Below are 12811 nucleotides of genomic sequence, written 5' to 3'. Positions count from 1 at the left end.
TTTTATTTATGTGATAGGCCTGCATTTAAAGTAAATATTTACCATAAATTAAAGGTATCTTATATTATTAGATATATTATTATAAAACATGCTTTAGTTAAGGAGTTATTGATATACTTCAAGTGCAAAATAATGATATAAAACCATGATAAAAATATACTTTAAAGTACTAATTAAATATGAACTTACAGAAACGAATGGATATGGAGAAAAGGGCTAAGGCTCGTCAATGCATGAAAACTCATTTTGATTCGAAGAGATTGTCATGCATGGAGGTGGATAGTTCTGATCAGAAAATTAAGGAAGAATCGAGCACGAATGAGAGTGAAAAAAATGATGCTTACTAGTCAACCCTTGATTTGTTGCTCCAGACTGCTAAGGAGATCTTCAGTGATGCTTCTCATCTTCCCAACTTTCAATGATGAAAGAAAGATCTGAAACATAGAAGAGAGAATATTGAAGTGAATAGGGCCTAGTGAATTAATTCACTTGGCACTGTTCATGTGAACAATGTCTCCAACCCATTGAATTTTTTTTAATTGTATTTTACTTGAAAAAAATTAGTTTAATATTATTTAATAACACTACATAAATTAGAAGTAGATTTCATGATGGTATAATATTTGTAGAATTTGATTGTAATTTTAATTTTATTTCTAATGATATTTTACTTAATTTTGTTGTACACTCAAAAAACCATGAAAATTATAGTATTTATTAGATGAATTTCATACGTGATGAAATTATAGATAAGTTAATGGAACAATAAAAAATATTTAATATAAAGTATTATTTATTTAATTATATAATAGTTGTACTTAAATCTATAGTATTTAAATTAAAAATTATTAATATTAATATATATCTTTTTTAATTTTTTTATAACCTCAATTTAAAAGGCATTCTTTAACCAAACACATTAAACTACTTTTTGTTTAATCTCAATTTCAACCATAATTTTAACTAAATATATATTTTTTAAAATTAATTTTAATTTTAATTAATTTTTATAAATATTTTTTTTCAAATTATAATTATAACAACTATTATAATACCAAATACTCTCTCGAAAGCACCGTGGTGAACTCTGTTACCCTTATAGACATCTTGAAGTTTTTCAAATTATTCTAGCTTCAAAGCCATTGAAGCCCATCTATGGAGTTGCCGGCTGTGCAGGAGGAGAGGAAGTGTGGTTACTGTTGCTTTTTAAATAGCTTTTCGTGTCAAAATGCATGCCAACAATGTTTTTTTATTTTTTAAAAATCATTTTTTACATCAGCACATCAAAATGATTTGAAAACATTAAAAACATATTAATTTGAAGTTAATAAAAAAATAAAAAATTTTCAAATTTTTTTAAAAGCGCTTTTGAAACGTAGAAACAAACAGGCTGGAAAAAAAGATAGAAACTAGTGGCAGCTGGGGTTCTTTTTATTTCTTTATATATTATATGAAATAACTCTTGAAAATAAAGTAGTTTACGGACAATCTCCCAATGCTATATAGTTGATTCATACTTTATCACCGGTTAGATTTTTTTTTTCTAGTAAAAAAATTATATATACAATTTTTTCAACACATTCTTATAATTAAAAGAATTGTAAATGAAAATAAAAAATTATATAATCAAATAAATAAAAAATTATGTTTATTATTAAATTAAAAAATCTTAAATAATAACTAAAAATAAATATAAAAAAATTATTGTACATCAAGATATTAAATATGATAAGACGAGACCTTTATTCTATTATGCTTGAGAATCTTTTTATTAAAATATTTTTTATTTGACTAAACAATAATAAAAATACAAAGATATCATGTAAGGCTAAACGTATTAGAAATAATATTTAAAAATAAAAATATTTTTTTAATCAAACAATAATAAAAATAGTGATATACATTAAATTAATTGAATAAAATAAAAGGAAAACAATATTATATAAGATTATACACATTAGAAATATTATTTAAAAATAAAAAAATTATTTTATAAAATAAAATTTTTCTATACAAAAAGATTAAAAAATATAAATAAATAAAAAAAGCCTCTTCAAAAGTTAGAAGCATAACAAAAAATAATTATTATTTAAAAAAAATTCTCTAAACAAGATAGAAGAGAAAATGAATATTAATCTAAAATATAAAAATATAAAAAAATTAATTAAAAAATATAAAAATTTGTTGCTTTTAGCAAGCAAAGCCAACCTACTTTGCCCATTTCATTTAAGCTGTCGTGACTGGATTTTTTTTTTTGGCATATGAATTAGATGATATTTATTGAAAAATATTTAGATTACATGTTACATGTATTGCTTAGTTTCTGGTCATTACGGTCTATGGTCTTTTAAATTTAAAAACCAAAATTTTACTTTATTTTTTATTTAAAATTTCTAAAAAATATCATAGAAAACTTGATAAATCCACTTATAACTTCAAAAACCCCAAAACTCTTTCTAAAACTTAAAATAAACCTAAAATAAATTTTTTTACCATGGTCATATTTGGTTTTTTTAGAAATTTCAAGATAAACAAATCCCTCCTATAAGCTTTTCTTATAAAAGGAGTAATCTAACACTAATTTTAACTTTTTTTAGTGTTTGTAATCTATGTAAATGAAGATTTTTCCTCTGGCAGTGGATTCTAGCAACTTCTTCTATTTTCTTTCATGAGAGGAGCCAAAAAATTAAAAAAAAAATAAAATCAGAGTCAAAATTAATCATTCCCTTTAATTTTAGAAATTAAAAGGGTCTAATATCAATAATTTACAAAATATAAAGATTACAATAGATATTTTACCTAAACTTTTTAAAACCACTCATTCATTATCTACGTCTACGTGTATTTTAGTTTGGTTTCCATCCTTCAATCATATTACCTCAAAAAATTAGCTTATAATTTGATCTAATAAGGGTCAAATTAAAAAAATAGCATGATGAACGATACATCCACAGTATCATGAGCGGATTCAAATACATTTTGCACAATAAATTCTTCATGCCATTTAGTTTTTTAGTTAATAGATCATTTGTTAGAAAAGTTTTTTTAACTTATAATGTTTTCTGAATATTTTATAAACAATAATATATTAATGAGATTATTCAAATAATTCAACCACTGCTCTGTCATACAAACATTTTCTTCCATTGAATTTCTTTAAAACATTTTAAATAATCTATTCCATTAAAAATAAAAATATTTAACTTCTAGTTATTAATTAATTAATATTTAATTAAAATTAGAATTAATTGACTCAACGTGGTCACATGTAGAGTATAATTACAATACCAATACTCATACGTTTTGTTTTATTATATAATTTATAAAACTTCATAATCTTAGAGGTTGGATTTTAAGATTGGATATTTTTAGACACTCATGATTTTAATATTTGGTGCAAGCGTCCACTATTTTATGGTATTGTTTTAATTTAACAGCATGCTCGTTTTAATACTTGAAATTTAAGAGCATGATAATAATTATTTTTAATATTAGTTTATTAAAAAAATTTAATGTAAAAATATAAAAAAAATATTAAATTTTTAAAATATTTTTAAATTATAAAAATAAACTAGTTTAAACTATTATTTGTTTTAAAATTCATTCATGATGTTATTTTAATAAAATAAAAGATCTGATCTGTAATTAAACTTAGATCAAGTTTTAAATCGACGAGCCACCGAATTAACTCGCCCGGTTTGGCTTTTATATCTATTCTTCATGAGTGTGGTTTATGGCTATGGAGCCCGGTTTATGGCTAGCTCCACGTGGGTTGAAGCCAACATGGCGTGCGGATGGAGTTGAAGCTCCCATTGGTCCGAAATCTATCCAAGCTCAGATTTCATTATCCCACATGGCTCCATTCTAAGCCATTCTTTAGATCCTCGTTCCCCCACTCACTCATCGTGCAAGACAACATTAAAGCCGCAAACCGCAACAAGTGTCTGCAATTTCCAAAGGAAACAAACTCGCTCAGGAGGCGCCGCTACTTCCATCGAAGCGTGCATAGAAACCAACTTCATCTTCTTGAACCAGAGAGATGGCTGCTACCGCTGGAGCTGTCCTAAACGGACTGGGGTCTTCTTTCTTGTGCGGAGGGAAGAGGAACCAAGCCTTGCTGGGAATTGGAGCTAGTAGAACTGGAAGTTTTCCAGTTGGTACAAGAAAGTTGGTGGTGGTAGCTGCTGCTCAACCAAAAAAGTCATGGATCCCTGGTGTTAAAGGTGGTGGCAACTTGGTTGACCCCGAGTGGCTCGATGGCTCGTAAGTCTGATCTCTCCTCCACCCTCCTTTTTTATGCAACCATATCTGGGTCTTAATCTGAATTCTCTTCTATCATTGATGTCTTTTTCCTCAAGAGATGTTGAGTTCAAATCTCTTCTACCATGCGTACTTCCGGAATTTATTATGGTTGCTAGAGCTGAGGTATTCTAGTCTCCGCACATTTAATTTGCAGGCTCCCAGGTGACTACGGTTTCGACCCATTAGGGCTAGGCAAGGACCCAGCATTCCTCAAATGGTACAGGGAAGCTGAACTCATTCACGGTAGGTGGGCTATGGCTGCCGTGCTGGGTATCTTTGTTGGCCAAGCTTGGAGCGGCATCCCCTGGTTCGAGGCTGGTGCTGATCCTGGTGCCATTGCACCCTTCTCCTTCGGTTCCCTACTCGGCACCCAACTCATTCTCATGGGTTGGGTGGAGAGCAAGCGGTGGGTGGATTTCTTCAACCCCGAGTCCCAATCGGTGGAATGGGCGACACCATGGTCGAAAACTGCTGAGAATTTTGCCAACGCAACTGGTGACCAGGGGTACCCTGGCGGCAAGTTCTTTGACCCTTTGGGGTTTGCAGGGACTTTGAAGGATGGTGTGTACATTCCTGATGTGGAGAAGCTTGAGAGACTCAAAGTAGCTGAGATCAAGCATGCCAGGCTTGCCATGGTTGCTATGTTGATCTTTTACTTCGAGGCTGGTCAAGGCAAGACTCCTCTGGGTGCTCTTGGATTGTAAAGCCTTTACTTGATGATCATTTTCTGGCATTAATGTAGATACAGATCTAATTTCTCCTGCCGATAGAGTCTAATTTCTCCGAGCACAACTCACAGAAGTATGAAACTGACATAATAAAATCCATGCTTATATCTCATCACTCTCTTTTCTATTTCGTTCCCTTCTCAGATCTGTGGGCAAAAAAGAGAAGAAAAAAGATAAAATAAGTGCAATATGCCAGTAATGATAAACCGGAGAACGAGCTTATGAACCAGAAACTTTAACTCATACCACTTCGAAGTAGGGGCCCTTGAAAAAGAACTTGAAGGCTTTTCAAGTGCCCAAACAACCACAGAAAACAGAGGGATCACATGCTTGTAACTGCCATGGATAGATTTTGACCAATTTCGGATGAAAATCATAGAAAGAATTGATGAGATTTCTGTGGAAAAAAGAAACCAAGAAAAATCGACTGGTGACTGGCAGCAAATAGTAAAACTAGCAGAGATTATTCACTATCAGTAGCCATCAAAAACTCACCATCGCAAACTACCACACCTCCAACATAAGCTTTCCCCTCCATCTTTGCTATTCCAAAGCGTTTCTGCAGCTGGATAAGTGTCATTCTCATAACTACGGTGTCGCCGGCAATCACTGGTTTCCAGAATCTCACCTTGTCAGTTCCAGCAAAGAATAAATTCTCACGAGAGCCTCCAACTTCTAGTTGCAGCATGACCAAACCACCAACTTGTGCCATCGCCTGAACAAATGATCGTCAGCTAGTATCATTAGTTATGACATCTATCGAAAAGAAATACATCCATGTTCCATAAGTTGAAGAAGATTCTTTAGTTATGACATGTAACTTCCTCGACTGTTAGATGAAGCTTTAGTTATGACATAGAACTTCCACAAACTATGAATTGACAAGGAATACAAGACGGGCTAACAAGACTCAACTTTTGTTCTACTATATCAAATTGCTACAATGATAAATCCTTTATGTTATCCTAACTTAAGATGATGATCATAAGATCATCATGCTCTGGTACTTTCAGGTTCTATTAATCACTTTGTTGAGATTTGCTTTCATGGAACTAGGAAGAAACCCTAATATGCCAAGGAGAGGGAAAGATACCTAGATCCGTTAGAAAAACATTTAGTAAACAGTCCAAACAATGCCAAGGCATCAAATTGACATCTGGGGTGGAATTGTTTTTTCAATATTTAACCAAACTCAAACATGATACCATCAATCCCAAAATGTTAGCGATTAGTCAGTCAGTTTTTTCCCTCTCGATTCATTTTCTAGACCTGGTAATCCATGAGCATAGCAAAAACATCTTAAACTATATGTTGCTCCAGATACATGTTTAAGCAAAAAAAAAAAAAAGTAACAAAGGGAGAGTGGACAGCACATGCACATGCAAAAGTAGACACAATAAAAAAAATCTTAAAAAGTTTGTTCCTCCACACATATAGGGGATGCCTTCAAAAAATCAAGATACTTGTTAATTCGTGCAGCTTTAGTGTTATGGGGAAAAAAAATTCTACATACGAGGGCAAACAAGATGATGAACATGATAGTCTTTCATGCATTTCCATCAAATAAAGCATTACAAATGCACTATACACATGAACTGTTAGGCTCATATGGTAAAGAAAAATGACCTGCCATAAAAAAACTTAAGCAGCTAAAGTAGAAGATACTCCAGAACTGTAAGAGGAAGACCAGATTAAGAAAACACAGGCTTCCAAGGAATCAATCCTGATGATGGAGGTGCGAAGTTCAGCATCTGCAGTATCATGCAATTATCAGCTTTGATCATAGACATTAAGCTTAAAAGTAACAAAACTACAGTGGAGATACTTAATGTGCACTGAAAAAGGTTCTTTGGGTGATATTTCAACTATTTTCCTCACAATGGAGTTCATAACTCAATTCTTGTTTATTTTCTAAAATATTTTTTTCAAAATAAAAAAATAATAATAAAGGCTGACAACATGAAGAAAGTAGGCTGAGAAATTAAGTTGCAATTTTTGAAGAAAATTTAAGACCTAATTGTGCCCCATTATGCCCAAAAATAAAAAATAAAATACAAATTCAAGGTTAAATTAAATGATTATTAGATGAATTTGTATAAAAATTAAGTCTAATGACATAATTAAATTTTTAATAGGCCAATTTGATTTAATCATGGACCAAATTAAATTTAAATTATGTTTAAGAATTAATTTGGGTCCAAATGAAGGATTTAACTAAGTGCAAGGACTTAATTATACTTTAAATGAGTCACATTAATTTTATTTGAGGCTTACTTAGTGAAAAATTAAGTTTGGAAGCCTAATTTAGGCTTAATGGAGAAGATTGGAATTTTAGGAGATAAAATTTAATTTTTACCAAGTTAATTGATTGAAATTAGGGGTCAAATTGCAAGAAAATAGAAGTTTTGGGGTCAATTAGGGATTAAATTGACAAAATTTATAGTCAATGACCATTATGCAAAAGACGCGAAACTATAGGGGTTTAATTAACAAAATCCGGGGTCAAATTGAAAAAATTAAAAGTTTAATGGTCAATTAGGGATGAAATTGTATAAATCTGAGCTGAAGGATCATATTGCAAAAGGTGTGTAAATTCGGGGTTGAAGTTGAAGTTACATCGGAGCCAAATTGCATTAAATCAAAAGTTTAGGGTCAATTAGGGATTTTATTGAAAGCAATTGAAAGCTGGAGGACTAAATTGAAAATCGATAAAAAATCCTAATTTTAACTCAGAGAGAGAGACCAGGCGATGTATTGCCTGGTCATTTTTCATCATCTTCCTCGTAAAGCTGTTAGGGTAGCACTTTTGTAGGTGCATTTAATGCCTTGTTTGTTCCTTAAAATTGACAACTCATGCACCAAAATGGCCACCTGAAATCCCTCTATCCCCATGTACGTCATGTCCAGGCCTATAAAAGTAAAAAATGCTCCGGTGACTGGCCTAAAGTGTCAACCTCAGTTAGCCTTGGATAGTCAAATTTTGTAGCTCGAGGTGCACACTTTAAACCGATAGTTTGGAGTCTTTCGGTCAAATTAAGGGTTGAAAATTTTTTTCCCATTAAGACAAGATTGCCCTCTTCCACCTCTTATAAATAGAGGAGGATTTAATGGCTAGGGGACAAGAAAAATTGAGTGAAAAATTGACAAAATATAAGCCTTTCTTCCCTATTTTCATCCTTTTCTGCTTCTTCATTCTCAGCAACACCTTCGGCCACTGCAACCACTCTCACCACTATCTTTCCCAGCACACTCTCCATCCCAGCCACACACTCGACAACCTCACGTGATGGCTGCACCACCTCTCTCTCTCTCTTCTCTATGAAACTTTTTTTTCTCTTCAACACCGCGACCCATCAAGCAGCGGCAACCACCCTTTCCAGTGGCTTCCACCCTTACCAACAGTAGTAAAGGCAACGACTCTCTCCTCATCCACCCCAACCGCAAGCAATCCCAACATTGACTGCGACAATAGCAGAACCTGCAACTCAAGCAGCAGCAACCCCAGTGGCTGAACTCAAACTGTTGCCACTGCTTGCACCAAGTCTTCCTCCCCGGTCAGACCACCCTCACGCTAGGTGACTTTCCCCTTCCTCTTCCTCCCCCTTTTCTTGTTCTTCCTCGTCGTTGTTCACTACATGAACAGTAGGCATGAATTATAATTCACGCCCACTGTTCATGCAGTGGATGTTGGGTCGGGCCGCATCTGGCCTAGCCCAAATTTTTAGGCCAAGTCCGACTCAACACCAAAGAAATAAATAAAAAATATTGGGCCAAGATCGGTCTGACCTCTTCTGTGGCTGGGTCAGCCCAGCCCATGTAATTTTTATTTATTTATAATAATATATTATAATATTTTAAAAAAACACGAAAAAAATTCCAAAAAATTTCAAAAAAATCTTTTTTTAAATTTATGATTTTCTCAAGTATTTTTCTACCAATTTTGCATGATATCAGGTTGTATATTTATTACCAATTTTGCATGATAACAGGTTGTATATTTACATTGTAAAATATAAATCCAGTATTAAAATACCTGATTTTCTCCAAAAAAAATAAATTTCATGCATACAGTCAAAACCTAAAAAATATTTTTTCAAGCATATTTTCACTAAAAAAATCTTTTTTTTATTTTTAAGATCTATATGTAAACTTTAATATTTGTGGGTGTAAAATTATACAATAAAATACACCTTCAGGTATTAAAGCTACAAGGTATAAATAAATATGATGCTAAAATTTAGATTTTAGAACGGTTAGGATTAACCTAGTAAGGTAGAGACTTTCTCATAAAAAAATATCTACCTTAAACCTTAGAAAAGACTAATAAATAAAAACTCGATTTAGAAAGCAATTAAACAACAATGTAATTTACCTTAGGTAGGGTGCGCTGGGGTGATGCGTCCTCCCCTTGCACAACCAATCATTTACCTAGACTCTCACAGATCATAGGTTTCTAGTTACTATAATACTAGGTAATGACTCCTAAACAAATCAAGCAAATGAACTATAAAATCGCCAATGGATGCCGCATATTGACGTGCAACAATGTAAAGCTCAGTAGAAAAAGATGCTATGTTTCCTTTGAAAAGTTTTTCACAGGGCCTTTTCTTAAAGCAGTTGATCCTAAACACATTAATAAGGTGGCATGAGCACATAGCAGTAAAGAGAGAAAATGGTGATCTCGGAATAAGAAGAAAGTGTGTATCAGGAATTTCCCAAACAAATTGACTTATATTTCTATACACATACTGGGACCATATCAATACCTCCTCTGCATGCATGATGTGGAACCTTCTAGCTTAGGAAGTTTGAAGACGTGTGTCATATGATAGAAATTGACAAGAAATTCAAGAACTTCTACAGCCTCAGCCAAAAAGATCATCAATATATTCTTAAAGGCAAATCAGGCGGTGTCCTACATATGATCTTAGTGAACGTAGAGGACTCGGGAAATGGCTCTTCGCTTAAATTATTCCCTAACAAGTCATGTAAACCTCTAACTTTTTTCATTTTTTTTAACTACTTTCTGTCTGGGCATCTGAAAGAAGAGTCAATAAGACCTGATTCACATGTACATATACAGCAAATAGATTTAAGAGAGCCAATTTGGGTAAAGAGAAATTTCACTTACGTTTGCTTGTCCCCAGGTAATTCAAATCTGGGACATGTAGACATAATGCCGAGTTTGCATCGCTGTTATTTAGATGATCATTACCAAGAATCACTAGAAAAGCCATGCATAAGCAAAACATTATCTCAACCATAAAAACACCAGGCACAATAGGCCTCTCGGGGAAATGACCAAGGAAGAAATTGTCACATTCTTAATGGCAACAGCTGAAACTCCAGGATTGTTCTATCCACCAACTGAAATGGAAACCTAAAAGCAAAAGAAATAAAGCCCAAAATTAAAAATGGCTAGTGAATTTAGAAACACATAAAATGCCGAGGTTGTTATTGTTGAGGATGGAGTGGAAAGTTTAGAACTTACACAAGTGCTCATAAATTTTAAATAAAAATAAAAATCTATAATAGTAATTATATCACCTAAACATTCTAACATGGTGTTTGGAACCGTGAAATTGAATTCAACTTTAAGAGTTAAATTAATTTTTTAGTTTTGAACAGTACTAATTTCAATTTCAAATGAAATTTAATTGCTAAGATATAACAAAAAAAAAAAACAAATCAAAGAGGAGACCTTCTAATTTGCTATAATAATTCCTATTGGAATTAATTTTAAAAATAATATTTTAAAAATACCCTTAATAATACAAATCCTATATTTTACAAAACTCTCCACTGTCTCTTTTCCTTATTTTCCTGTAAGAACAAATATTTTTCCTATAAATTAGTGTTATTTTAATCCTCCTTTTGGTTTATTGTTTGAATATGTTCTTGTATCTTGTTATTTTCTTTGCTAGGCATGTTAACTTTAGGAAGACAAATAGAGACCATTGGAAGCTTAGATGGTTTTCATTCTAGTTTAGTTGAAAATCTCACTTGGCTCGTTCCTTTACTCCCACATATTTTCACTATACCTATTAGCCATTTACTTTTTTTTAGGAAAACCTTTCCCTTATGATATGTAGTAGAAATCTCATAGTGACTTAAATATCTATTGTGGTTTTGAAATTTAGAGATAAGAAATGCAGGATGATGTATGGTATTACATGACTTTAAGAATAGAAAATTGAACTTACAAAGTCACTAGTTTTACATTAAACATGGACAAAAAGAGTGTTGTTACCCTTTTTTTACCACAAATAATACACACACACACTCTCTCTCTCACACACACACAAAAGAGGACATATATGAAAAAAGTCTAAAAGATTGCCCAAATGGAGGTGGAATACCAAGATGACAAGTAGAAAAGTTTGAAGACTAAAATGTATAAGATTGATAAAATTGACAGCCCAATTCTGATTGATAAAAAGCTCCACTGGTAAAAATATTTTTATATAGGGTAAAGAAACACGAAATTGGATGAGTAAGGACTCAATGAGAATTTTGGAAGGCTTAATTAATATTATTAAGGACTTAATTGCAAAGAAAATAAGTTTTTTTAGCCAATTTGGGTGTTAATTGGAAGAAATTGAAATTTAGGAAATTGAAATTAGACTGTGAAAGGTTTAATTAGTCAAATCATGGGCTTAATTGTGAAAAAAAAGTTTAGATGCCATTTAAGGACTTAACTGTATATTCTCAAGACCAAGGACCAACCTGTAAGTGGCGCGTAATTGTAGGGGCTGAAATTGATAAAATTAGGAGAAAAATTGAAAAGATTCAAGATTTTAGTGGTAAATTAAGGCTGAAATTTAACAAATTAAAAATTAAGAACTCATTTGTAAAAGGCTTTAAACTCTACGGCTAACATTTGGATTTGACAGAGGGTGCAATTGGATGCAATTAAATGTTGAGAGACAATTATTGATGCAATTAAAAGAAATTGAAAGAGTAGGGACTAAATTAAAATTGATTAAATTTCCAATTAAAAAGCCCTAATTTCTAGAGTTTAACTTAGATGACGTGTTGTTCACCCACTGTTCATTTTCTTCCTTAGTAATTTTAGATGTTTTAGCTAGCATGTTTAGGTGAATGAATATGGTGTCTTCGACCACCTCAGGGGCTTAACCACCATCATTCAATTAAGAAACACTCCCTCTACAATCCTATGCCTATGAAATTGAATGTTTATACCCTAATTTTTTCATAGAAGTCTCTAATATCTTATTTCTAATAAGCTTTCCTTGTGTTTTCAGATTCTAAACTAATTGAGTTAACACCTTTAAATGAATAAATGTGAAGTTAAGGACATCTACATTGAGTAAAGATTTATCCAAACAAAATGTATGCACCTCCTTTACCAATTTCAAGTGGTTTCTGATGAGGTTTGCATTAAAGTTACCAACTCGATTTGTTATTTTTCAAAAAACCATCTATTTTTTTTGTGTATTCACACTTAAAACTTCTCAAATGATTCTTAATTAATGGTTTAAAAAACTTTCATCTCAAGATCAAAAGGTCAGAAATAGCTTTTTGCCTTCCAAATATAGCAAAACTACGAAGTATCTCTAAAATCAAAACTACCATTGCAAAACCAACACAGTACAAGCTCTTCCAATTATTATTTTTTATCTAACTCCTCTCACTTTGATTGAAGGGCTAAGTTTTGATCAATTTAAGGGAATTCATAAAAAAAAACTAGAAATACCCATATAAATCAAAAAAGAGAAAAAGAAAATAAAGAGAGGGAAAACATAGAGAAATACATCTGT

General features: G+C 32.1%; 1 protein-coding gene and 1 long non-coding RNA gene across 2 annotated transcripts; one reads left to right on the top strand and one right to left on the bottom strand.

Annotated features, from left to right (window-relative positions):
• The first annotated feature begins 3866 nt into the window (after nucleotides 1-3866).
• Nucleotides 3867-5140, top strand: LOC105111517 (chlorophyll a-b binding protein CP24 10A, chloroplastic-like). Its single transcript, XM_011006893.1, has 2 exons — nucleotides 3867-4263; nucleotides 4457-5140. The coding sequence occupies exons 1-2, from the start codon at nucleotides 4040-4042 to the stop codon at nucleotides 5004-5006; spliced, it is 774 nt and encodes a 257-aa protein (XP_011005195.1). The 5' UTR covers nucleotides 3867-4039; the 3' UTR covers nucleotides 5007-5140.
• On the bottom strand, nucleotides 5035-10278 carry LOC105111518 (uncharacterized). Its single transcript, XR_839614.1, has 3 exons — nucleotides 9575-10278; nucleotides 6657-6781; nucleotides 5035-5745 (listed from the first exon to the last, which is right to left on the bottom strand). It is a non-coding gene; the product is annotated as an uncharacterized LOC105111518 (long non-coding RNA).
• Between the last annotated feature and the right edge of the window lie 2533 nt (nucleotides 10279-12811).

Source organism: Populus euphratica, unplaced genomic scaffold, assembly GCF_000495115.2.
Source record: "Populus euphratica unplaced genomic scaffold, PopEup_1.0 scaffold301.1, whole genome shotgun sequence".
Taxonomy (NCBI): domain Eukaryota; kingdom Viridiplantae; phylum Streptophyta; class Magnoliopsida; order Malpighiales; family Salicaceae; genus Populus; species Populus euphratica.
The sequence above is the reverse complement of the archived record's forward strand: the minus strand, read 5'-3'. Positions and strand labels throughout refer to the sequence as shown.

Bases quoted from the DNA above. Each gene is read 5' to 3' on its own strand.
- LOC105111517 (XM_011006893.1), top strand. From the start codon at position 4,040: ATGGCTGCTACCGCTGGAGCTGTCCTAAACGGACTGGGGTCTTCTTTC. The intron at 4,264-4,456 runs GTAAGTCTGATC...TTTAATTTGCAG, and splicing joins CCCGAGTGGCTCGATGGCTC to GCTCCCAGGTGACTACGGTT.